The 26895-nt window shown below is 44.0% G+C and overlaps 1 protein-coding gene across 2 annotated transcripts in view; it reads left to right on the top strand.

Moving 5' to 3' along the window:
* Positions 1 to 26895, top strand: part of unc5b (unc-5 netrin receptor B) — a 70211-nt gene that overhangs the window by 29009 nt on the left and 14307 nt on the right. The window contains exons 2-8 of one of the 2 annotated variants that reach the window (XM_061745534.1): positions 18006 to 18236; positions 18465 to 18608; positions 18978 to 19081; positions 20168 to 20348; positions 21216 to 21383; positions 21723 to 21887; positions 23738 to 23770. In XM_061745534.1, coding sequence (XP_061601518.1) covers positions 18006 to 18236; positions 18465 to 18608; positions 18978 to 19081; positions 20168 to 20348; positions 21216 to 21383; positions 21723 to 21887; positions 23738 to 23770 — 1026 coding nt within the window. The remainder of the gene's footprint in view (positions 1 to 18005; positions 18237 to 18464; positions 18609 to 18977; positions 19082 to 20167; positions 20349 to 21215; positions 21384 to 21722; positions 21888 to 23737; positions 23771 to 26895) is intronic. The other variant, XM_061745535.1, reaches the window with a different exon arrangement.

Here is a 26895-nt window from a genome sequence, read left to right as displayed (position 1 = left end):
ACTTCATCATGTCTGAGGCAAAGAACATGTGAAACCCATGATCTGCATGCCTGCTTTTTATTTGTCGCTTTCACTTACTTCTTTTTACCGCGCCGTTGCTTGTGAGCTGCTTTCTAGTCTATAAGCAGGGTCTCTTCTTTGGCCTTTCATCCCCACGTAATCAATACCTGCCCAAAGATTCCAGATCATTTTTGATCCTGTGGCTCTTCTGTCTGGCGTTTCTCTCCATCAGTCTCTGTCCGTATCTTTGTTCCTGTGTCTTTTTTTGTTCTACGGTCCTCACGTTCTATCTTCCAGCCGCTGCTTCCCCTGAAAAATGACTTTACCCATCTGGATTAAGCCTCGAACGGACGTTACACTGTAATTCCTCTTGTGGCCCCGTGCTTAAAATTAGATCAGAGTACAGAGTCAGAATCAGTTAAGATTTTTTTCCCTCCACAGTCTTCTTTTGTCTCCCCTCCTTTTTAGATGAGCTCTCGTAACTGGAAATAGATATAAATTCTGAAGTACAACGTTAATAAAGTAACTAAATATTCCAGTCTTAGCTAAAAAAAAATGTATACAGTGTGTGTGTGTGTGCGTGTGTGTGTGTGTGTGTGTGTGTAAGTGTGAGCAGCAGTGATTGTTTGTCGGTGAGTACGTGTACCGCCTGCGGACCTTTTGGCTGGGTGCTGTCTAACGTGGAGCCGTGTGTTTGAGAGGCTTGTCGAGGTAAAGCTCCTGTCAACGCCTGGCTGGAGGGAGTGTGCTGATGAAAGGCCTCTTCATCATCCTAATGGGATACACAAACCTCTTAACCAGCACCGCTGCCTTGTCTTCGGCTGGGTGAAGGGGAAGAGAGACTGAAAGGGAGGCAAGAAAAGAGAACAGTGATTGAAAAGGCCAGGCCACACGCACACTCCAAGGATTGCACCGAAAACATACACAAGCGCTTTGGTCAGAAAAATGCCCAACGTAAGCCAAACAGCGCTGCTGGGAGTCTATTGAGAAGGAGGGGCCGGGACTCTGGACAGCCTTGGGCTTGTGAAAGTTTCAGTGGGGCAATGCCATTATGATCGTAATGCCCTGCTGTCCACAGCAACCACGGCCATGTGCCTCCATTGTTACCTGGCAGAGTCCCAAGGTAATAGATCAGAATGATCTCAAGTCATAATATTAATCATGTTAATCCCTTCAAATTTAATCTGAATAAATACTCAATATATTATTCTCTGGCTGGTGTTGATTCAAAAGCACTTTTTCAGTTCCCTGCCTGCATCTAAACACATTCAAACCTGCAAATTATTCAGATGTGTTCACTATGGAGCAGCTCCGTCTGAACAATAGGGGGATAAAAATATGGGTTACACTCAGATTTCTTAATCTAGTCTGGCACTGAAAGCAGAAGCCATGTGTGGAAACGCTACATATAACGTTACAGTTTTCCACAGGACTTAAGAGGGTAAGTAGCAGCGTTTCCCGGCTGTGTAGAGGCAAGAGACAGATGAGACACACAACCATGCATGCTCAGGATTACTATTCGCACTTCTGAAGACAACTTGGAATCACAAAACATGTATGATTGAAACTGTGACAGGGTGCTAAAGTAACCAGAAAAGATCTGTACAGAGACAGGGAGAACTTTCAAACTCCACACCAAAAGGCCCCGAGCTGACATCCGAACCCCCAGCCCTCGAGCTGCGATGGAGTGGTGCTTTTGTCTCCATGAAAGACTTTGTGGTCAAAATGTTAAACAACTTAAGAATGGCATCTCTTTAAGTGACGTGAAAGGAATTTGGGGAATTCATCATGAAAAGCTTGTAAAAAGTTGTTGTCTTTTTGTTTTTTAATCTGTGCCTACAAGAGACAAAGTGAGAGGCAATGTTACATGGCCAGGATCTTCTGACCCTCCAGTGATACTGCATTTAAAGCAGACACGGTTATGTATTGGAAATCATTACATGGGCTGAAAATGATTATCAGCTCACCGCTGCATTCACAAATGCAAATTAAAACTCCACCAAGCATGGAATAAAGATGAACTGAGGTGAAGCGGAAACCTTTTCCGTGATCTGATGAATCAAAATTCGGAGTTAATATTGGGGATCACCGATGTCATAGTGTGGTAGAGGAACAGGGACTGCCCAGCTCATTATCTGCACACAATTTAAGAGCCAGCATGTTTGATGATATGGGTCAGAAAAGTGCACACAGAGTTGATAAATTGTACTTTTAAGAGGAAACCGGCAACTGAAGACAGGTTTGAGAACAAAATATGCTTTAAGAATCCAAGTTGGAGTAGTTCCCCGCTTGCTTGCCAGACCTGTCACCTACTGAAAACATTTGAGGCCTTATGAAACAATATGTCAAGGGAAGACTCAAACTGTTGAGGCACTGAAATTCTATATTAAGCAATAATGGGAAAACATTTCACTTTCAGATTTTCCGTCTCCACAGTTTCCAAATGCATGCACAGCAACTGTGCTGCATCAGCATTTCAGTGGCAGCCCAGTAACCGCGTGTCCATTGTTGAGCTAATCTGAATTTGAATACATTTCCTCATTGAAAATTTGCTTCATGCTTCTTCCATTAAACAAATGGGAGGAAATAAACCAGCGTGCATCGTGCCGTAAGTTGGGGATGATGTTACACGTGGTTGGAATAGAAAGAGTTGTAGTTGCTAACCAAATGTGATAGGACCTGCGTGAGTCATATACATGAGAGGAATAGAGAAAAGTCTTTGGGGACTGATTTCTAGACGATTCTTTCATGCCAAGTTCCCCATGTTGAATCTCTGGAGGTAAAGACAGCAATCGTTTGTGTGATCTTGCACATGAGTCAAGTGTAAATTATATCAGAACAGATTGTCAGCATCGCTTTCGACCTGCCCTAATCCACATGAATCCTTTTTTAAACTATCTCACGTGAGCGTTACAGGGACAATTGTCTTATAATTTTTTCTAATTCATATAAATGGAAATGCAACTTTCATTTTTAACTCATTTTGAGTCATCCTATTTAAAGGGCACCAATTCCCAATAAAAGTTATCTCGGGGCACTATGAGGAGAAAACACACTGGTTAAATTCAAACCCAATCAAATGCAGTCCAATCCAATCTGATCCAATTATAGTCCAATTCAGTCAAATAAATACAGTCAATTTCTATCCAATTCTAACCTAATTCAAGAGAATCAAATTCAGTGAAATATGATTAAATCTTCATTTGGATTCTGTCCCTCATCCTAAGTATGCACGGGACAGCAGGCAACAGGAAGAACTACCTTTTTGGAAGGAAGACACCTGCAGCAGAACCAGACCCAGAGGGCGACCATCTGCCATGGCTGGTTAAGAGGGTGAGAGGACAGGTGGGAGACGCAAACTAACATAAATAGAGTAGGCTGGGGTTGCTCTCCCACTTCAAAGTGTACATCATAATCCTTGATGGAAATGCAACCGGTGGTAAACATGCCCCCCCTCTCCCGACTTTCCTGAAACATGTTGCTGGCATCAAACTCCAAATGAGCATATAGAGGGTTTGCAGGATCAAAAGGCTTCACTTGCCCTCCAGTCATACCATCGTTACAATCTGATTTGACCCGGGCCAAAAGCGGGCCGCCAAGTCAGGGTGCGGATCAAAGTAATGCAGTGCTGCAGGGGGCAGCAGAGGGAGGGCAGACGGGCAGAAGAAGAAGAAGAAGAAGCCAGAGATCGGGAAAGAGTCTCACATCATTATTGTCACAGGGTCACACTCCAGACACACTGTCACCATCAGTCAGTGCTGGCCCTGGGCTTCTGGCGGGTGGCTCTCTGCCTCTCCTTTCATCCCATCGTCTTTTCCTTCTTTTAGTATATTATACACACATACACAGGCAAGTTTTTCTCTCTCATAATCGCAGCTGCCTACATTATTTGTCCATGCCAAGGGGATTTTTGTCATGCTCTCTTCATCACTGCTCTCCATCACCGCCATTCTTGCCAATCCAGTCACACTGGTCCTAGCTGCAGGCCCTGGGATGTCCTCTTTTTTATAATCCAGCCCACTCTCCATCCTGTCCTTGGGTCAAGGATACGTACCCGCAGCTGCAGTGAGGAGCAGCGAAAAAACTTTGACATCAAGGCGGAATCAAAGCCTCATGAATGATTGATGCTCCAGCGCTGACTCATCACACAGGGGAAAGAACCAATATTTTGACCTGAAACATAACAAGATTTACATTTGTAGAGTGGAACAGGGAAGCGCACAGGTTGCAGCAGTGCCCCTGCTCTGTTCTTCCTCCTCCCAGTTATCAGCTCTCGCCGTTTCACCATCTCCCTGATGTGGAAAGGTGTGTCTGGCTAAAAGTGATAGTCTGTGGGAAAAGCCTTTGCTTTTGTTACCTTTTACGCCTTGTTTGCTGCAACGCACTAAGATTACCTGGCAGTCAAATGATGTGGTGGCATTTTCCCTCTTCCTGTTGAACTGCGTCATTCCTTGTGAAGTTTAACTCTCTCTGGATTTAGGTTTCACTTTCTTGCTCTAAGATTGAAAGATTTATGAAAAAAAAAAAAAGAAGCACCACAATAACAGTAGTAGAAGATGCAAAATAGGCACCACTTTCTGGGAACAATGATGACAACAATGACTTCATATCAAAACAGGATAACAAACACGCATATAGGAGAGCTACATTTTGTTTGGTGCAGCAAGAGTTTTGTAAGAAAATCTCTCTTTTTTTCTCGCCTTTTCTCTGTTGGCCTGGTTTGAGCAACTGTGTCGGAGCTGAGCACAGGGAGGGAAATTTATTTTGAGCAAATGATGAAGCGAGGCATAAAGGGAATGAAGTAAAAAGATCAGAAGGATAAAACAGCCATTAGCCTCTGCACAGTGCTACTTTTGCCTGCAAGACCTGACATTCTGGAGAGTTGGGAGATTGAATCTTACCTCTATCTGCTGCCTCTCCATTTGTCCTCCCTTCCAATCGCCACATCACTTCTTGTCATTTATCTCCTCCAACGTGGATTTTCTTCCTATTAGTGCCCTAATCTTTGCTGTTGCTATCGTTCTTTCTGCCTAGGTTATCCATCTAGTTCCACCTCTATCTTTTGCATTTTCAGTTTAATGGTTTTTAAAGGTTATGTCAGATTCAATCACCAAGTTTGATGTAATCAAAGCATTTATTATCTACTTAGCCAGTAATTTTACACCATTGTTACCGTGTCATTTGGTCCAATCAGCCTTTTGTGAGTATTTTTTCTTGTTGCTGCTCTCAGAATAGTAATAGAGTTTCATAACGTCAAAGATATGTAACAGTCCTCAGCTTCATTGTCGCTTTCACCCAGCTCAAAAAAAAAAAAAAGAAATCTCGTCTGGCTCTTACGAGAGCACACAGAGGCCTTCCTGCGGGGCGTTGCTTGTCGTCTACTGCACATCGAGGGATTTCTCTGATGCAATGGGACGCAATGAAGGAACAGAGGGACGCCAACCCTGCCGTGTTTGTGCGGGGCTGTGATCATATTTTGTTTCTACTTCGTCCGTGTGTTGTCACCTCTGTCACACTTGGTTGGAAACTTGTTGGAATGGAGACGTCGGCATTAGTGTGCGCAGTGTGTTGTGCAGATTTTATGACAGCAAGGTTTTGCTGGCGGGTTCGTCCGGTCTGTCTTAGCTTCTGTTTTCCTGTGTGTGTGTGTGTGTGTCAGCGTGAGAGGTCACACGTATGGCCTGTCGATCTGCTGTCAATCAGGCTCATCTCCTCATCTGTTCATTAGTATGACAGAGCAGCTCTTCTGCCAGAGCAGTTAGTCACCAGAATCAGCCCCTGTCACAACACATTACAGCAGCAGGCATCTCTAATAGCACAGGCAGTCGTGGCAACCATAGCGAATGCCCACAGATCACGCACACACACACACACCGTTCAAGAGTAGCACCCAGTCTGCACCCAAGCAGGGTTTCCGTGTCCAAATCTTCCCACCGTACTCCTTCCATCTGTCCACCATCTTCCCCTCCTTCCCCTTTTGCATGACTTCCCACTTACAGCCAACTAACAGCCTCGCTATTAAGTCCTCTCTTACCTCCCTCCCCCTCCCCGTTTCACTCCATCATTGCCTCACTTTAGTTAGGTTACATGCTCATACCCTCCATCCCTCACATTTTTTCTTGTACTTCTTACTGAAGTCCTCTCCCTGCCTGGCTCTATTTCTGTCTCCCTTCCTTCTGCTCTCTGTCTTCATAATGCTTGAAAAGATCGAGACTCTCCATTTTTAATCCATCCGTCTTCTCCCTGTGATGTTTTATGTCTCCCTCTACCCGGCTCTATAAGCCCCTCTAACACTCTCCTCTCCCTTCATTATCACCTGCTCTGGGTGTCTGATGTGATTTGTACAGGAAGTTTGATCCGGCTCTCTTCCTGTCTCTGGGGAGCTGAGTTGTCAAATCATATAATACAAAACACATATGTTGTGACGCATTTGGTCGACTCGTCTCGCAATCACACGCTGTGTGGATGAGCACATTATAACAGGACAACGTTGGCACCATCCAAACACTTGTATGCAAACTGAAATCTTCAATTTTTTAAAAGGAAATCTCTCTATTTCCTTTTGCATCAATGTGCAAAATATAAACAAGTTTCCCATAGATTCCACAGGCGAATACAGAACAAACGAGGGCGTTACAGAGACTGGTTGGCTCAACAACTGTGTGAGTTTGGGCGAAGGACATGTAATTTGGCTGTCTCCCTGTCTCCAAATTATTGTGTTGCTGCTAACTGGTGTGGACTTGTTGGTGTGGTTGGGGATTGTGTGTGTGTGAGGTCATGCATTCAACCCTGACTCTGAGTGTGAGAGAGAGACGAGAACAGGGATTTACCTTGAGGGCAGGAGCTGTCTGCTCTCAAGGGGTGACCATAAGCATCGATTGGTATTTGACAGCAGACCCTCCCGTCCCTTCCAAAGCTTTTATGTTAGCAAGAATCTCCCATTGCAACACTGAATGGCATCTTCAGTATAAAAAGAGTATGAACTCTGTGTTTGAGGCCACTGTGATATTGTGTGTGCTCTCTAAGTGTGCGTGTGAGGAGTAATCACTCTGAGGAGCTATGAGAGATGACAGAATAGCAAACTGGCGAAGGGAAGGGGGGGGGGGTGTCGCATAAGTTGGGAGAGAGGTGGATCAGAGGCCACGGCGGGGGTGGGAGGGGGGGGTTAGCCCCGCCGAAACCGAGCAGAGCTCGTGCGAGTACAGTGGGATGGAGGGTGAAGCACAGGGCTGGGGAGGGTAGGCAGGATAGGTTGGGTAATTACAGGGGCCCAGAAAGAAGAGGCCTGTAATCAGCCTGCCCTCAGGAAGGAATGCAGCTCATCTTCTCATGTAATTACGGCCATTTAACCAGCCCCAGATTCCAAACACTCATCCCACTGTAGTGCTCACCTAGTCACTATACGCACTCGCGACACACACACGCATGTACAGTCGGCGACTGAGGATGACACATTTTCAACAAGACTTTCAAATGGAGGAAATGAGGTGGCGCAAGACTGCAGACGGTACGTTTGTGTGAGCGGCTGCAGTCTGTGCACGATATATTCAGAGAGGGCCTCTTGAGGAGCCGGCTCCATGTGAACACCCACCATGGCAACTGGCCACTCCGGGTAGCTTTGCACAACTCTTATCAAGCAGCCACACAGTGGTGGAGCAGACAAGCAGTGGCGCCTGACGCCCGACACATACAGCATTGTCTGCAAAACACAGGAAGGGGAGCTGTCTCGTTGCACCATATAAGTTTGACCTCTAAATATAATAGTTGTGACTTTGCTCTGTAATTTGGAGAGGATAATGGGAAAACCGCACAGTCTCACCCACTCTTCCTCTGTCTTCACCTCTCTCTTGCCCTCTGTGCCTCCACTTCTGATAGTGATTGATAGGGTTTCTCGTGCATGCCACTGTTCCCATGCAGTAGGTGGTCATCAGAGCACATGCAAACAACACAGGGACACTTTTTTCGATGGGCGATGATTAATGAGCTCTGTGGGGGGTGGCGCCCCCTAGCTGCGACCGAGCATGCTTTCAGCCCCAGAGGACCCCCCTTCTGCATATTCAAACCCACCAACAGCAGCAGCAGAAGTGGGCTCCCAACTACAACACAAACACAAATCCTCTTAGTGCTCCCACACTCTCAGTCACACTCACCCACGCGTTCAGAAACATAGTTACTTGGAGTAGGCTGTCTGCTGTATACACTGTGGGTAAATATCATCCATAGCCCTTACCTCCACCGAGGTTAACATGAAACCGCCGCAAAATTATGCAGCATTTACCCATTTATCAGTGCAAAACACTGCTGACTGGCACTCTTTCATTCTGTCTTATTTATTGTCTGTAACCATGAGGTTGGATAACATGTTTACACATGTGCGTCGGTGTGTCCTCCCATGGCATGCCCTCCGACAGGGCTGATTAGATGTTATTATGACACGAAAGGCTGAGTCCTTTTTGAAAAAGGGCAGGTCGTCACTTCATTTACAATTAGAGGGTTCTAGATCAACACACCTTGCAGCGAGGAGCGTGGGATAACACTTTATTTACAAGCAGATCTGTAAATGAGGTCTCTCGAGCCTCTGCATTTGTTGTGCGTGTGCATGTGCGTGCGTGTACACAAGCACCTCCTCAGGCGCTCTCTCCTCTCGCCACCCGGACATGGTGGATGGACAAGGAAAGCATTTCTGTCACTACAAATCTTCGTCACCTGCCCGGCTTCTTCCTCTCCGCTGATCTGCTTTCCAGCCTTCTGTCACCAACCTGCTCGTGTCCTAATGCAGTCAGTGAAGGGTAACGGCAAGTGTGGCCGTGTAATAAGTTCAATAAAATGACCCCTTAAAGTCTTCATTTTTAATACTATAAATGTGCTGTCGGTGTTGCCAACAAGTACTGAAATCAAAACCTGTGCCTGAAACAGATGTTCAGACGGTTCACTCTCAGTCTCCTTGGCTGGACACCCTTTGGTGCAGCCTTTGCGGATCATTTACATGCAAGTGCTGTGGCACGTAGGGATGGGCGGTATGGACTAAAAAATGTATCACGATAATTTCTGGCTTTTATCCCGATAACGATAAAAAAAATACCAATACAACTCCAACTTTTCGACTATAAATCTATCTCGCTCTCAGATCCGCCATGTTTGTTACACAAAAACGTCATCAATGGGAATTTATCCTTTCTTTCTTTCCTTCCTTCCTTCCTTCTTCCCTTCCTATTTTCTCCCTTCCTTCCTTCCTTCCTTCCTTCCTTCCTTCCTTCCTTCCTTCCTTCCTTCCTTCCTTCCTTCCTTCCTTCCTTCCTTCCTTCCTTCCTTCCTTCCTTCTTTTCTCCTGCTCTCTCCTTCCTTCTTCCCGTCATCTTTTCTCCCTTCCTTCCTTCTTTCCTTGTTTTCCTTCCTTCCTTCCTTCCTTCCTTCCTTCCTTCCTTCCTTCCTTCCTTCCTTCTTTTTTCCTTTCCTTCCTTCTTTCCTCCTGCTCTCTCCTTCCTTCTTCCCGTCATCTTTTCTCCCTTCCTTCCTTCCTTCCTTCCTTCCTTCCTTCCTTCCTTCCTTCCTTCCTTCCTTCCTTCCTTCCTTCCTTCCTTCCTTCCTTCCTTCCTTCCTTCCTTCCAAAAATTAGCTTTACACAAAAACGTCATCAAGGGGAGTTTATCGTTTTTACCACGAGATGACAAATTCTTATCGTGAGGAATTTTTTTGACGGTATATCGTCAACGGTAAAATATCACCCATTCCTAGTGGCACGTAGTCATTTTTCCAGCTCCTGGTACCCTGGATTTTGCTTAACTCCAGCCACACGTAGTCATTTTTCCAGACCCCTCTGGTAACCTGGATTTTATTCTAAGTGCTGTGACACTTAGTCATTTTTCCAGACCCATTTGGTAACCTGGATTTTGCCTGAGTCCAGCCACACATTTTTCCAGACCCCTCTGGTAGCCTGGATTTTGAAAGTGATGGAAAAATAAGTCATAATTATGAAGCACCTGCAGAGGAGGGTGTGCGCCTGCCGGTGTGAGAGATGTCTTAGTTAGAGGTTGTGCATAGTCGGCATAGCCGGAGCCATGTGAAGCAACCCCAGGTTCACGTCTTGTGTCAAAATAGCCGGACCAGAACTTTCTTTGCCAATGGGAAGTCGGGGTTGAATCCGTGTCCCTCTACGCAGGAAGTCAAATTCAGCTTTCTTGCCTCCTGTCGCCTCACAGCTGTAATGATAAAATAAAAATAATGGCACGTCTGCCAGTGACTTGTGAATTAATGACATTTCCTTTTAAAGGATGACCAATTTTGCCCCCTGCCTGCGCTCGAAAGAGCTGTTTTAAATTGTAAGAGTTGACTGGAGTGTGCCCGCGCGCGCAGTCAGATGGATGAACTGCATGACTCCTCACACTCCGTCTGCCTTTGTTAATGTGAGAAGTGATGCTGTGTCACTTCAACCTGCGCTCCTGTCACCTGATGCCAACACACACTCGTGAATTCACAGACTGACGCTGGCCCCCTCACTCATACGCTGATTTTCCATCAAAACCTCATTCTGGATGTTGACACTTGTTTTTTTCCCAGTCTTCGCATGTTCTCACCTCCCCCCTCCCCACACCCAGACCCAGAAGGGTCTTTTTTCTCCTGAAGAAGATTAGGTCAGTCTGAATATCAATCAGTCAGTGTAATTGTCCTTTAAGGGAGGCAAGGAGACACTGTTTCCCTCCATCCATCTTTGTCTCTTTCGACCTGCCTCTGTGTGTGAAACTTGTAGCCCGGGGCTTCCTCGCAAGGATGACATTAACAAAGTAGATTGGATAAGGATGATCCATAGGCTCAGCCAATCAATGTTACAGAACGGCTGATGATCACTATATTAATTGACCTTGTTGCTTCTGTCACTAAAAGCATTTTCGTGTCTGAGCGTCCGTTAGGGATGGGCGGTATGGACTAAAAAATGTATCACGATAATTCACAACATTTATCCCAATAACGATAAAATGACGATAAAAAAAAATACCAATTCAACTCCTTTGTAACTATAAATCTATCTCGCTCTCAGATCCACCATGTTTGTTACACAAAAACATCATCAACGGGAATTTATCTTTCTTTCTTTCTTTCTTTCTTTCTTTCTTTCTTTCTTTCTTTCTTTCTTTCTTTCTTTCTTTCTTTCTTTCTTTCTTTCTTTCTTTCTTTCTGGCTCATTTCTTTCTTTCTTTTTGCCTAATTTCTTTCTTTTACTTTTTGCCTCATTTCTTTCTTTTTGCCTCATTCTTTCTTTCTTTCTTTCTTTCTTTCTTTCTTTCTTTCTTTCTTTCTTTCTTTCTTTCTTTCTTTCTTTCTTTCTTTCTTTCTGGCTCATTTCTTTCTTTCTTTTTGCCTAATTTCTTTCTTTTACTTTTTGCCTCATTTCTTTCTTTTTGCCTCATTTCTTTCTTTCTTTCTTTCTTTCTTTCTTTCTTTCTTTCTTTCTTTCTTTCTTTCTTTCTTTCTTTCTTGCTCATTTCCTTCTTTCTTTTTGCCTCATTTCTTTCTTTCTTTCTTTCATTCTTTTTTTTCAGGCTCATTTCATTCTTTTTTTTCAGGCTCATTTCCTTCCTTCCTTCCTTCCTTCCTTCCTTCCTTCCTTCCTTCCTTCCTTCCTTCCTTCCTTCCTTCCTTCCTTCCTTCCTTCCTTCCTTCCTTCCTTCCTTCCTTCCTTCCTTCCTTCCTTCACGTACGTTGTGCGTGGATTTAACACAGAACCAAAAATCAGCTTTACACAAAAACGTCATCAACAGGAATTTATCGTTTTTACCGTGAGATACAAATTCTTACCGTGGGGAATTTTTTTGACGGTTTATCGTGAACGGTAAAATATCACCCATTCCTAGCGTCCGTCCATCGTCAGATCCCCGCGTCCTTACCGGGATCAGGCTCGGGGCAGATGTGCTTCAGTGCTTTGGGCTACTGATCCATGTCTGTGTGTGTGTGTGTGTGTGTGTGTGTGTGTGTGTGTGTGTGTGTGTGTGTGTGTGTGTGTGTGTGTGTGTGTGTGTGTGTGTGTGAAAGAGAGAGAGAGGGGGAGAACAAGGGGTAACAGAAAAGAGAGGATGGAGAGAGACAGAGGGCACAAAGAGCAATGCAGACAGTTTCAGTCAGGCAGCAGACAAAGACAGACAGTGCTGTGATTCACTTTCGTCGCCAGATACTTCAGCGAGCAATGTTACGTGTTTGTTTGTGTATTCTGTGTGCGCTTCGTCGTCTCTGAGTGTCTCCTGACCTGTCTTTAGCCGGCCCTCTTGTTTTCCCATCTTGTCACTTTTTCCCACACACTGTCTCCCTCCCTGTCCCACACAGTCCTGGCTTCTCGCGCGGCTCCGGCTCCGCGCCTGTCACTCCCAATCGCACTAACGCTGCGCTGAAATTGTGCCACTCAAAGGGACGGGCAGCCTCACCTAAAGTTGGGTTTAGTAAGTATGTAAGAGTTGGTGAGAAGGCACCGCATAAGCACCACTGGTCCACTGCCATGTAGGGCTGTTCGATTAATCGATTTTAAATCGTAATCGCGATTATGTAATTAGAACGATGTTAAAACGTGAAAATCGTAAAATCGATTTTTCACTTTTTTTTTTTTTTTTTTTTTTTTTTTTTTACCTTGTCTGCACACATATTAATGATTGATACCATATTAATGATTGATGGAAATACCTCTCAATACCTGCGACAAGTGTCCCATGGGAGAGGCTCTTTAGTGTAGGAGGGGGCGTTGTAACATGCCACCGGGCATCCCTCAAGCCAGATGCGGTAGACCGGCTCGTGTTCCTTGCAAAAAACTTGCAAATGTGAATAGCAAATGTAATGACTGACATTACACACCTCTACCTCCTTCATGGGTTGCATTATTATTTAGCATGCAAAGACCCAGTTTAGTTTAATTAGAAAATGTCTTGTTTTATTTAATTGGAAATATAACTTACTGTATGTTTGCAAGTGCTGATTTGCTGATTTTTTTTTTCAGAGATAAAACTTTATATTTTATTATATTTTTTAAAACTTTTTTTCAACTTATTTTACAGAGTTTTGCACTTTATTCATTAATTTTTGGTTTAATAAGAGCAAAGTTTGCACTCAAAGCCCAATGGGGCAAATGTTCAATAAAAAAACAGCATATTTGAAATCATTTCTTTGCCTTTTGTCAATTCACAAAATAATCGTAATCGTAATCGAAAATCGGATTTTGAGAGAAAAAAATCGAGATTTTATTTTTGGGCAAAATCGAACAGCCCTACTGCCATGTGTGTTTTCACACGATTGTGTGCTCTGGAAAAGAATACTGGAAGGCTGTGTTTGCTGCCTCGTTGTCTGCTGTCTGTCATTAGAGTAATAAAAGACTTGCTGTGCTGCGCAGCGAGGAGTTCTCCTCTTCAAGGCTCCTCTATTTCTCACAAATTGCCAGCCACTGAGCTCTGATGGATGTTTGTATGCCGGCCCAAAAACACAGGTTCCACTTTAAACCCCCAGCTCCATTATGCCGGAGAAAAGACAGGGGGAGAAAATAAGTTGTCTGTCTCCTACCTCTGTCATCCAAGTGTTTTTTTAATTAAAGTGTGCCTCCCTGCAGGCTCCAGAACACAACACACACACACACACACACACACACACACACACACACACACACACACACACACACACACACACACACACACACACACACACACACACACACACACACACACACACTGCACAGACAGAGGTTTATCCACATACGCAAAGCTCTCCTCCCATCCTGTCTCCGTCTGAACCACCGACTCTCTCCCTGTTTGTCTCTTCCTGCACCCTCCCGTCATGCCCGGAGAGTGACAGGCTGTGTTTTCAGCCAATGTTTGAACGCCAACCGATCAATGCCGGACAAAGAGACAGAGCGGAGGTGAGGGGCGGGGAGGGGGCAACACAATTGATTATTGACAGGGAATTCAGGCTCTGGAAGAGTGGAGGCGACGGCTTAGTAAAGGGAGTGGAGAGAAGAGAACTGCCAGGCATACAGTGATGGATGCTGCTCATGTGCATTGTTAAACATCACTTTGAGATGTTAACTTTCACTCGTTATTCCCGTCTGTGATCGGCTGTATGGGAAAGCTACTGTACTTGTATAAAAATAAATGGTGTAATTGAGTGGGTGGATACGAGGCACCTGTGAGGGAGGAGCAGAGCCGTGCGTGATTGAGGGTACGTGCCCTCCTCTGTGTGTTTACATCTTTTGCTTTTGTGCTGTTCATGCGAGATAAGACCACAGAGAGTCTTTTTCTTCCCTGCAATGTATTTAGGGGAATAAAACAATTTGCCTAAAGGAATAAATGACTTGAGCAGGTGTATTTGGAATGAGTCCATTTATTTTGTGGCGCACAGGTGATAAAAACAATTATAAAAAGAATATTAGAAATACATTTTTTGCTTTGAAAACTCTATTTACTTTAAAGGAGCTTGAGGCCGGATTGTGGCAGGATTTATGAAAAAAATCTGTATACATTTTAAGTTTTCTAGTAATAATGTCAGATGAAGCGTTCCAAACCCAAAAGAATGTTTCCTCTAGTGTATCTCTCCTTTGCCTTGAACAGGCTGTCTGCTGCAAAATGTGCTGCAATTCGGTCCCGAATTTTCCGCGCTGTCCTGCGGATGTGACGTCAAATGACGCTGCATATTCAAAGTCGTCGTCCACAACCTCAGAATTTGACAAATATTCAGACATGTTTCAAATAACTAACAGTAAACTAACAGTAGCGAACTCCAGCTGTACACGGAGCTGTGTCTGGGACGCGCGCACAGAGATGACGTCATGAGTTCAGAGGTCTTGTTTACAAACGGATTTATTTATTACACAGACAGCGCCACAATGTTACAACAGGTCCTGGAAGCAGATCTAGTGATTCATAAAAGAAATGAAGAGTTTCGCGGCAATCATGTGTTATTTAGACGCTGCATCGTCTGTGTCCCGCCGTGCCCTCATGCGCTACCGTTATATGGAGAAGCGGATCGCAAAAAACCAAAAAAACCAAAAAACTAATATCTTCCAAAGGACTCCAAATGACACCAAACACCTCTGGGTGAGTATACAACCATAAAAAAATGCCAGAAATAAGGTCCAGGTTGTAAAAAAACCGAACTTTCCCTTTAAGTGAACCAAACACAAATGGAGGATGTTCCTCAGAAGAGATTTTGAAGTTGTGTGTGTTATACACTGGTTGACTCATCGTGACATCAGTGTTCATACGTGACCCTTCTGACTTGGATGATGCTCATATCTTGCTTTACTCCTCATACAGAGCTGTGCAGTTCTGTTTTAAAGTATCGAACAGGTTGCTTTGTGTTGTGGCAGTAATTGCAAGTCACCGCCCGCCGAGCAGCAGTGATTGGCATCCTCCTTTCTGAGGACTGGTGGCTGTAAAATAGGCTGTTTTATATAAATCTGGCTTTTGTTGTGCAGTGCTGATGTCCACATGGGGCAGAGCAAGAGCTCTGCAGTGGCGAGGGGCGTCGTTTAGAGTCACAGGTGAGCTGGAAGAGGTGGGAAAACTGACAGGAGAAAAACAAGTGTGAGAGCCAGAATGGTGGAACCCAGGGACGGATGCAAGACGGTGGGTCCAACGCTGGATTAAGCCTGAGGAAGCTGCTTCTCTGAGCTGCGTGCAGCACGCCTTCAGCTTCCTCGAGGAGCCGTTAATGGGAGCAGTGAGATGGGAATCAGAAAGTGCTCTCTTTCCCATATTAGGAGATTATGTCTCGCTTTTTAAGTAGTTTCTCTTGTTCGGCAGTTGTAGAATAGCTGCAGAGGCTGGCGCGATACGTTCTGAAAGAAGAGCCCTTCAAAATTGCCTGGTTTAAGTCTCAGTCTGAGAAAGCAGCTGTATTTGTTCACACACCTCTTTCTTTATCCCTTGAATGCAGAGAATGAGATTTAAGAACTGGGAGATGGCTGTGTGCGAAAGAGCGGCTTTTCCTGGGTGCATGCATGTCGGGGTGTGTGTGTGTGTGTGTGTGTGTGTGTGTGTGTGTGTGTGTGTGTGTGTGTGTGTGTGTGTGTGTGTGTGTGTGTGTGTGTGTGTGTGTGTGTGTGTGTGTGTGTGTGTGTGTGTGTGTCAAAAGAAGAAAGTGTGCCAAACTGGATATGTCCACTTGGGATGGGCGGTATGGACTAAAAAATGTATCACGATAATTTCTGGCATTTATCCCGATAACGATAAAAATGACGATAAAAAAAAATACCAATTCAACTCCACCTTTTTAACTATAAATCTATCTCGCTCTCAGATCCGCCATGTTTGATATACAAAAAAGTCATCAACTGGAATTTATCCTGTTTTCTTTCTTTCTTTCTTTCTTTCTTTCTTTCTTTCTTTCTTTCTTTCTTTCTTTCTTTCTTTCTTTCTTTCTTTCTTTCTTTCTTTCTTTCTTTCTTTCTTTCTTTCTTTCTTCCTTCCTTCCTTCCTCCCTTCCTTCCTTCCTTCCTTCCTTCCTCCCTTCCTTCCTCCCTTCCTTCCTTCCTTCTTCCCTTCCTCGTTTTCTCCCTTCCTTCCTTCCTTCCTTCCTTCCTTCCTTCCTTCCTTCCTTCCTTCCTTCCTTCCTTCCTTCCTTCCTTCCTTCCTTCCTTCCTTCTCTTCCTCCTGCTCTCTCCTTCCTTCTTCCCTTCCTCTTTTCTCCTTCTTTCTTTCTTTCTTTCTTTCTTTCTTTCTTTCTTTCTTTCTTTCTTTCTTTCTTTCTTTCTTTCTTTCTTTCTTTCTTTCTTTCTTTCTTCCTTCCTTCCTTCACGTACATTGTGCGTGGATTTAACGCAGAACCATAAATCAGTTTTACACAAAAACGTCATCAACAGGAATTTATCATTTTTTACCGTGAGATGACAAATTCTTACCGTGAGGAATTTTTTTGACGGTTTATCGTGAACGGTAAAATATCACCCATTCCTAATGTCCACATCTTTTTGGAAACTCCTGACTGGAATCTACATGGTCAATCTCCTGCACTCTGCTCCCGTCTTCCACTTAATGCTTATTGAATTCAGATCATTTTCATAAGCAGAAGAAAGTTTACTATTAGAAGGTCAGAGCTATTAAAAATGTATAGGAACTGGATTACCCCAAAGGAAGAGTGGTGGGACGAGTTCAAAGAAAAGATGAAGTGAAAATATTACATAAAGGGAAGACAACCTTTCAAGCTCCTGCTGACCTATAGCACTTTTTCAGAAACGTGTCTAAACAAAAAGTACAGTTGTGGAACTTTACTTGAGCTGCACATGTCAGCTTTGATCACATTAACCATCAGGTTATGAGAAGTACTCAGGAACGGTTAGTGTCTCACCTGAAGCAGACAGCGTCCGCAGCGATCTCAGTTTCAGAGCGAGGCTAACGGCTGCATCACACAAACTGCATTTAAAAATAAAAGATCAATTTTAAAGAGTAGCACATAACACATTAATGAGCCCATGTACCTCGTATATCTGTCTGCTACTACAGACTTTGATAGAAGTCGATAAGATTACAGCATTGGTATCATCCGTCGGGGTGGCCCATGACTGATGGAGATTGGCAGCGTAGTCGAGAGCGATGTGTCACATCAGAAATGTCAGTGGATAATGTGTGATTAACAGAACCTGCGTGTGGAAGGTCAGCAGCTCTCCTCCACAGCTGAGAAGCATGGACTCCTCCACACAGCAGAGCGACAGCGCTGCCTTCAACAGATTAGAGGCAATACATGGAGGCAAAAAGGTCACTGTGCTTTTTCACTTATGGCGCACACTGTCAACACCTTAAATACCCTCTTGAAAGACACTTAATGCCCTGAAGTTGTACTGAGACGCCCGAGACAAGCTGTCACACACACACATTAGTCCTCCATGATTTGTGGTGGGTGATAGGGTTTTTTTTACTTTTTCTTGAAGTCTGAGTTCTGGGTGAGTGATAGATCATCCGTCCAAATGCCGTCAGAGACTCGCCGCGCCGGTATTTCTGTTGACGGACAGGCATCTCATTCACTTCTGCGTTGTGTGTTTTCAGAAAGCAGCGACTACAGCGAGACCGAAGTGCTTCCTGACTCGTTCCCCTCGGCGCCGGCGGAGCCTCTACCCGAATTCCTGCTAGAGCCGGAGGACGCTTTCATCGTAAAGAACCGGCCGGTCCAGCTGCGCTGCCGGGCGTCGCCGGCCACCCAGATCTACTTCAAATGTAACGGAGAATGGGTCAATCAGAACGATCACATCACCAGAGAGAGCCTGGACCAGATCACAGGTACACACATGCACAACAGGACTACACACATAGTAATGTCACCTTGTATTTTACAGAGATAAACATCTTACTCGATTACCAACATCATTTTCAACTACATAATCCATTAGGCCCTATAGGATTTTATGTGCACGTTAACTGCTTTTGGCATGCGGCCAATGCATTATTTATATGTGCTATGAAAAATATGCCTCCCTCATGCAGAGCTGTTGCTCTCTCTGCACACAGGCCTGGTGGTGCGGGAGGTGGATATCTCGGTGTCGCGGACCCAGGTGGAGGAGCTGTTCGGGCTGGAGGACTTCTGGTGCCAGTGTGTGGCCTGGAGCTCGGCCGGAACCACCAAGAGCAACCGGGCCTACGTCCGAATAGCATGTCAGTAACAACGCTGTGTGGTTTGTTTGCACCTCAAGGGCAGAGAAAGACAGGCAGGACGGCAGAAATCGAAAAGAGAAATGTTTCAGCTTAAGTATATATGCAAATAAATGTTTCTGTAGCACTCCATCTCAGTCCCCCTGTGGTGAGGTCTGGGGACGCGTGATTGACACGTTGCATGTTTATGAGCGTTTGGAGGGAAAAATGTGACACCACTGACAAAAAGCTTTTTGGGACTTTGCACAGTGCCAGTTTTTGTAGGAGTGTATCTTTGTGGCAGCCCCTGTCACTGAGACGAGCAGCATGTCAGTCTGCTGTCAGGGGGACGCTTTCATTAATTGTAGACTCCATGTGTGTTGCCCCCTGTAGATCTGAGGAAGAACTTTGAGCAGGAGCCCCTGGGGAGGGAGGTGCGGCTGGAGCAGGAGGTGCTGCTGCAGTGTCGGCCCCCGGAGGGCATGCCCGCTGCCGAGGTACACGACTCCCCCTTGTCACCGTCCTCGTCACACCCTGTGCTTTTGATCCTGATGGGGACCATGCTGCACAAATGCTTCTTTTTTTTACAGCATAAAGCTGCTTTTCTACAGGTCCAATCATTAGAAATCAAAGCAGAAACTAATCTGGTGCACAGATTTCCACGCAGCAGTCTGCAGCTGCATGGAGCAATGGGAGGGAAGAAAAGGGCAAATCACTGACATTTTGACATCGTCAATGAAAGGCAAAAAAAAAGCTTACTAAATCACATAAAGATCAGTGAATAATATACTCTGTTATTTCAGGAAAAATGCTCAAAGGCTTAAATCAACAGTGTATAATTTTTCAACACTGAACCCTGATTGCAGAATAGCGTAGCAAATGAGGGTATTTTTTATTTATTTATTTAAAAACACAACATAACATGTAAAAAATCGAAATTATTTAGATTTAGAACCAGGAGATTTTTATCACTCTAGTATGCATATTTTACAAAGCTGTACTGTTCTTTTTAGGGTCTTAATAACATGATTCTTATGTGACATAGGGAAGCACCAAAGTATAAAAACATCATAAATATGAAAAATAGAGTCATTTAACCACAAGAGCGCATAAAAGAGAAATTTCAGAATGTGTTTGACGATAAATATTGATTGTGTTTGTGGTTTAGCAGTTAGCTATGATATGATGGCCCCAATGTAGGAGAACGGTTTTCTCCCTTCCTCGGAAAGAATGATAACATTTTAAGAAGTCTTTGATCATTACCGCGTGTTGCGAAAGCTTAGCACTCTGTAAGTTTATGGTGTTTACTGAATGGCTTTGTGCACGGCGTGCAGACTCATGTTTATGCATAAACACCTGCTGATTTGTACAATGATTTATGTTAAGAAATATCAGCCAGAAGATTCTAAGAAAAAAAAACAATTGGAAGAATTAAACTTTGCAAAATTTCTGCTGATTTTTTTTTTTCCTTCTCTTGTTTGACTGATGTTTCATATGCCGAGTATTTAATATCTTTTGATTTTGAGCAGATTCCTTCTCTTGTAACAGTTTGTGATTCTTTGTCTCCTCTTGCATACTCCCAGGTGGACTGGCTGAAGAACGAGGATGTCATAGATCCGTCGCAGGACTCCAATTTCCTGATCACAATTGATCATAATCTGATCATCAAGCAGGCCAGACTCTCAGACACGGCCAACTACACGTGTGTGGCTCGAAATGTGGTCGCCAAAAGACGCAGCAGCACGGCTACTCTCATTGTTTATGGTAACAGACATGACATGACTCAAAACCATGAAATGTTGGGCTGCACATCGGCTTCATGTCTTCTTTAGCTTGGTAGTGGACAAAGTTGATTGATAACTGTTAGCATATCAATGAGAACATTTGACATAATACATCTGTACCTAAACTTGAGTCTTATGAAGGATCATTGTATAGTTTGGAAAACTGAAACTCAGTCTGTTCTTTTAAAACAACCTTAGCAACAGCTTGGTAAAATCTCGTACATGCATGTGTATGCTAAGGTATAGTGGAATGTATCTATACCAGGGATCGGCAACCCGCGGCTCTAGAGCCACATGCGGCTCTTTAGCGCCACCCTAGTGGCTCCTGGAGCTTTTTCAAAAATGTTTGACCTTTTTTTTCCTCTTTTTCTTCTTTTTTTCTTTTTTTCCTTTTATCTCTTTTTTCTTTTTTCCTTTCCTTTTTAATCTCAACATTTCGACTTTTTTCTCAAGATTGTACTTCAACATTAATCTCGACATTTCGACTTTTTTCTCTACATTTCGACTTTTTTCTCTAGATTGTACTTCAACATTAATCTTGATATTTCGACTTTTTTCTCGAAATTTCGACCTTTTTCTCGACATTTCGACTTTTTTCTCGAAGTGCATAATGAAAACAAAATCATCCCCCAGTTATAACTAATATATGTGTTGTCTTCATTCTAAGGCTTAGACAAGACTTTTCATATTTTGCAGCTCCAGACATATTTGTTTTTTGTGTTTTTGGTCCAATATGGCTCTTTCAACATTTCGGGTTGCCGACCCCTGATCTATACTATCAATACCATTATTGATTTACAAGGGCATTAACAGAGCTACCCTCTTCTCCGATCCATGTGTCCGTCAGTGAGTGGAGGCTGGTCTTCGTGGACTGAATGGTCAGAGTGTAACGCTCGGTGTGGGCGGGGCTGGCAGCGCCGGACGCGCAGCTGCACCAATCCCGCCCCTCTGAATGGAGGAGCCTTCTGCGACGGCCCGCCGGTGCAGAGAGTAACCTGCACCACACTGTGCCCAGGTAAAGAGGACACACACATTTTTAGGATTATTATGATTCGCGTTAAAATGAAAGTGTTTTTTTTTTTAAGTTTGCTCATCACAGGATCCCCTTTACATGAAACCAAATCTGAACAACAGTCGCAATACACAGAGCAGCATTGGCTCACGTCGCTGCTGCAGGCAGGACCACCTTGCACTGTCACACCATTCTGACTTAAAAGCAGCCAAAAAAAAGAAAGAAAAAGCACTTTCAGCCATTTCATCTTACTCCACGATAACATCAAGCCCACTCTTTCTGCACCTGGAGCTATGGAAACATCCAACTGTAAAGTTAATCACATCTCCATTGTCATTCCAGTGGACGGAGGCTGGACAGAGTGGGCAAAGTGGTCCGCCTGCGGGACAGAGTGCACCCACTGGCGCAGCCGTGAGTGCCAAAACCCCCCGCCCGTAAATGGTGGAAAACACTGCAGTGGCAGCATGATGGAGAGCAAAAATTGCACTGAGGGGCTGTGCGCGAGAAGTAAGTGACCAATTTGTTTAAAGTGCAGGGGTTGTTTTGTAAATGTCAAGTCGGGGTAAATATTTAGTCTGATGTGATGTATCCAAATTCCTCCCTCTGCCCTTTAATTCAGATCGGCATCTGTTGATTCAGATCACCAAGTCAAATAGTTCAGATGTCTAATATCTGAAAGATCAGACGTAGCTAAAGTGGTCAGTTCCCCGCCAGCCTGTTTGCCACTTCAGGTGATTGTTTGGTTGAAAATAGAAAAATCTTGCCTGCAGTGATTTGTCTGCCGGTTGTAGCCGGTTTTTAAAAGTGTATCGAATTTCAAAGCTATTTCGTGTAGAACTGTATCCCTAAAGTGTTAGGCGATGGCAGGAAGGTGAACGCACAAATGTGCAGAGAAATGAAAGCAGAAAGAGTCCCAGACAGATGATTCATGAGGGACAATTTAGCTTTACAAAGCGAGAGGGCAACTGATTCCCGTCTAAAAAGCACAGATGGAAAGAGGGAGAAAAGAAAGGCGGAGCGGATGCGGGCCAAGAGACGGGATCGAGTGGGAAGTGAGCATGGTGCGGCCAAGTTGAAAAAAATATCACGGGGAAGAGCATATGAGAGTGAGTCAGACTCGCTCTGACACCCAATGTGCAGCCCGTGATGATCTGGGAGGAATCCAGCTGACGGTGCATTACAGTCTTCGACAAAGGCGCTGAGATACATTCGAGTGCATTACAAAGACTCACGCGAGAGACACAAGCCAACATGTCCGAGCACGCAGGCGCGCCTCTGAAACGCATGGGCAGTCCGGGCCGTCGTACGCACACTCGGAGCAAGGCCACGCTTCAGATCTGTCCAGCATTTGACATAAATAGGCTTCTGCGGCGCAGCGAGATCAGACAAACACACTTGTCTGATTTGGCTTTAGAGAGCCAAGCATTCTCAGGAGGCCACTGGAAAACAAGCACTCAAGTGGCTCCATCAGAGAGGCAGGAAGGCGGGGGGGGCACTCTGCTGCAGACAATCAGTAAATACATAAATTGGGAAACTACAGGTCACTGACTGGCATATTTCTTTCCCTGCATGTTAATAAGATTATTCTGTGGTCACAAGCTGCCACGATGATATTCAGACAATAAAGTAGAAGTTATCTCTGATTGCTCCCACTGTGTAATACTCCAGTCATAAACGTAAAATGCTCTGAGACCTCACAAGCCATAATCTTCATTACATCCTGCTAGATTCTAATTGCTGTCGGACGAACGGAAAACTCTGGGCGATTCTATGGAGGAAAGGTTATTTGATTTGAGATCTACTAAGTGACACAATCCTGAAAGATGGTTTTGATATTCCTCCAACTACTCAGCTATGATTCACATCGGTGTTATCTTTGAAATGACTGTTCCCGTCGGGAGAGATGTTTGTTTTTCATAGGACGGAGGTGATAGCGTAGCCCGCGGGGCGTATCGAGACATGAGTTTAATCTATATCAGCGCCCACATGTACCGCACAAACACCAGCGTCCTTGTTCGTTGTCAAAACAGCCCCGGACTTGGCCGCTCCCATCTCAATGCCTCAGATCTCTTCCACAATCATCCGCAATTTTTTTTCCTCAGTAAAGCATAAACTATTATGTTGCACAATGGCAAACACTCGGGTGGTTATTATTTTTAAGATTTTACTTGCAAGTAGTATGCGCTTTCTGTTTACATTCCTCTTTTCACTTTGATGAGAGATTGTTTTCTTTTCCTATTTTTTTTACTGCGTCAAATTATCATATTTTTCATTTGCATAACAACTAGTCCATCCATTTTTATGTTTTTATGTTTTTTTCCTTTCTTTTTCTCTTGTTTTTTCTTCTGTTCAAACAGATAAAAAGATCTCTATTGAACATGCAAGCCATCGTAAGTTCACCTTCTCATGACTTTGCTCTTTCGCTTCTGCATAACTGTTTGTCTTTAGTGTGTGTGTGTGTGTGTGTGTGTGTGCGTGTGCGTGTGCGTGTGCGTGTGCGCGTGTGTGTGTGTGTGTGTGTGTGTGTGTGTGTGCGTGTGCGTGTGCGTGTGCGTGTGCGCGTGCGTGTGTGTGTGTGTGTGTGTGAGCCTCTGTTTGTTCATACAGTTGGCAAACAAGCACATGTGTGTTAGCGTGTGGACTTGAATGTGTGCAGCGTTTTGTGACATCTCAGATCAGGTTAGTGATGAAAGGCTTCACCTTCTGGTCCAGCATGTCTACGATTGTTGTGATCCCGTCTTACCTGGTGTGTGAACAAAGTGCAACTCGAGGGTTTAGGGGTGATACGGCCACATTGCACCTCCTCGGAGAAGACCATGTGATTTCTCACCGACTTCCACTTCATCTGTGATTTGGTTTCCATCTGAAGTGATGTTAATTCCTCTGGCCCGGTGTGATGTGGGCTCAGGGGAGAGTAGCCACAGTAATGCACCTAATTCGCTATTGTTCCGTTTCTGATAATAAGTGCGGACGGCTGTCGGATTTAGTTCAGTCGCGCCACGTGAGCACGGGAGCTCCCTTCTGCCAGCACGCCTGCCTCCGGCTCTCCTCTCCTCCACGTTCTGCTACTCTCTGTGCTGTTCTGCAGTGTCTTTAGCTATCCTTATCTCCTCTCCGCTTCTCAACACACTTATAATCCCTCTGTCCTCTCTACAAATCAGAACCTTATCTTCCCTCTTCTTTCCTGTATTCAGCCTCTCTACTCCTTCTTTTTTTTTTTTTTTTTTACTCTTCTTTGTCTCCCGCCAACTTTGGTCCTCGTCTTCTTGGCTCTTTTCTTCTATGGTTTGACTGGCTCTCACGTGCTTCGCCAGCGTTGGGGGGTCAGAGCTAAGCGGGCCGGGGAGAGCCTGCTGACCAGTCAAAACCAATCACCCAGCAGGGGCGAGGGAAGGAACTCAACGGGGAAAAGGTGAAGTTAGGGCCAAACACCCCCTCACCCTACTTGTCCGTTCTCATTTCTGGTCTCAGACGGGCTCCCTGCTGGCAACCGGGAGCTCTTTGGGGCGATTGGCGTTAACAGAGAAACAATATGTCTTTAAACTGAACACTAGATGCATCATATCATGCTAGAGTTGGACACTTACTTGAAATATTTATTTTTAAACAGTCTAAATTAGTGATGCACCGATTGTTCGGTAACCGAAATTGTTTGGCTGAAAATGGCAAAAAAACACTTTCGGTGTTCGGTGGAATAAGTGGGAAAAAAACCGAACAATTAATAACGGCGTTGTAATATAAGGAAATAGACTGGCCGCTCCCGTACCGGTTGCGCACCACAAACATAAATCGTTGGCCAACCAAAAAGTAACCACATAAGAATTTTACCTAACATTCACCAGGAGGTGGAACCAAAACAACATAATGCTGGGAAATTAAAAAATGTTCAGTTTTGTATGTTCAATAAATATTTTCTACCTTGTAATTTTGTAAAAGATTTTTTTCTTTGAAAAGCATGCCTAAATCAAATGTATTTGATTTATGCAATGGTGAAAAAATTGGCAAAATAAATGAAAAACTGCGAAGAACCATGTTCGGTATTGTTCGGTATTCTGCCAAGTGTTTATTTTTATTTTCGGTTTCGGTTCCGGCCACAAATTTTCATTTCGGTGCATCACTAGTCTAAATCAAATGGCTTTATTGTTCTATTTGTAGACTGTGTAGACTGACAGGCATTTATCTGAATTCAGGGAACTCCTTGGTGTCGTTTTTATGTGTTTACTGGTGTAAACCAGTAAGTGATTCACTGTGACTAAACTGATGTGACTCACAGGATAAACAGCGAATTTAATAATGACACTGACAAAGACTCTGCAGTTAATGTGGATTGGTCACATCATGGCCCTGATCCACTTAGCATCAGTATCAGTGCCAATATCGCTTTACTGAATCAGATCTGTGCAGCATCCGCTCAAGTTCCAGCCTATTTAGTGCTTAATCACCTCATTTTGTTTACCAGACAATGTTTCCATGATGAGCTGCAATAGTTCAGAGCCAGTAATAATAGGGTAGTGAGCATTAATATGACTCATTACAGCTTGAGCTTAGGCAGGATTTTAGCACGGGGGAAAAAAAGGCACTTAAAGGTTTTTTTTTTAACTATTTATTTTCACGGAGCAAAACAAAGGCACACAAGAAATGTAGGAAGAGAAAGCAGGAGGATGGAGTGCAGCAAAGGTCGGGGCAGCGGGGCGTCAAACCCGAGGACTTTAATGCCACATAGCGTCCGCTTTAACAGCCACCAAACTGTCCAGGAGATGTTTAGTATCTTCCCCGAGCTGCTGTACATTACCTTAATAGCAAAAAGGACAGATCTCTTCCCGGACGGTATTGACATAAAGCGCGTGAAAAATGTGATCACGCACAAAAGTGTATCCCGGTATTGATTGAAGTGGAAATGAGAGGGAACGAAAAACTTCAGCCGTAGGAGCAAAAACACAGATCATTTTGTTTTATCACAGATACATTCTGTTAAACTTCAAAGTATTCACAACCATGCTGTTACAGATTAAGAGGGTTATTTTCTTTAACCTGAAGCTTTCTTTCTGACGGAAAAACTGATAGAAGGTGGTAACTAAATAATTTTTTTTATGTTTGGTTGTTTTATTATTAATTATATTTCTATTGCTTCTCTCAGGTGTATAGTATAGATGTGCTAAAGCCTTTACTGATAGCTTCTTTACAGCACAAGTTTCTTGTGTTTACCTCAAACTTACTTTTTTTTCCTAACCATACATAAAAATCTTAACATTGAGATTGTTTTTCAGTTTTCAAGTGATTGCAAGAAAGACTCCCAATCCTTAGATACCTTGGCCAAAAGCATAAAACACAGTGATTTCATGATTAAATACAAATGCACGACAAGATACTTGTTTTGCAGATTGAAAAAGATGTGCATATGTACGTCGAAGCTTTAAATCTCAATCATCTTGATATTATATACTAATGCAAAGGACTTATTTTCAGTCCCATATCCAGCTATGAATGGAAGTAGACGTCCCTCTAATCTCTAATT

Source organism: Cololabis saira, chromosome 17 (genome assembly GCF_033807715.1).
Source record: "Cololabis saira isolate AMF1-May2022 chromosome 17, fColSai1.1, whole genome shotgun sequence".
NCBI lineage: Eukaryota > Metazoa > Chordata > Actinopteri > Beloniformes > Belonidae > Cololabis > Cololabis saira.
This window is presented reverse-complemented; position numbering and strand designations above follow the sequence as displayed.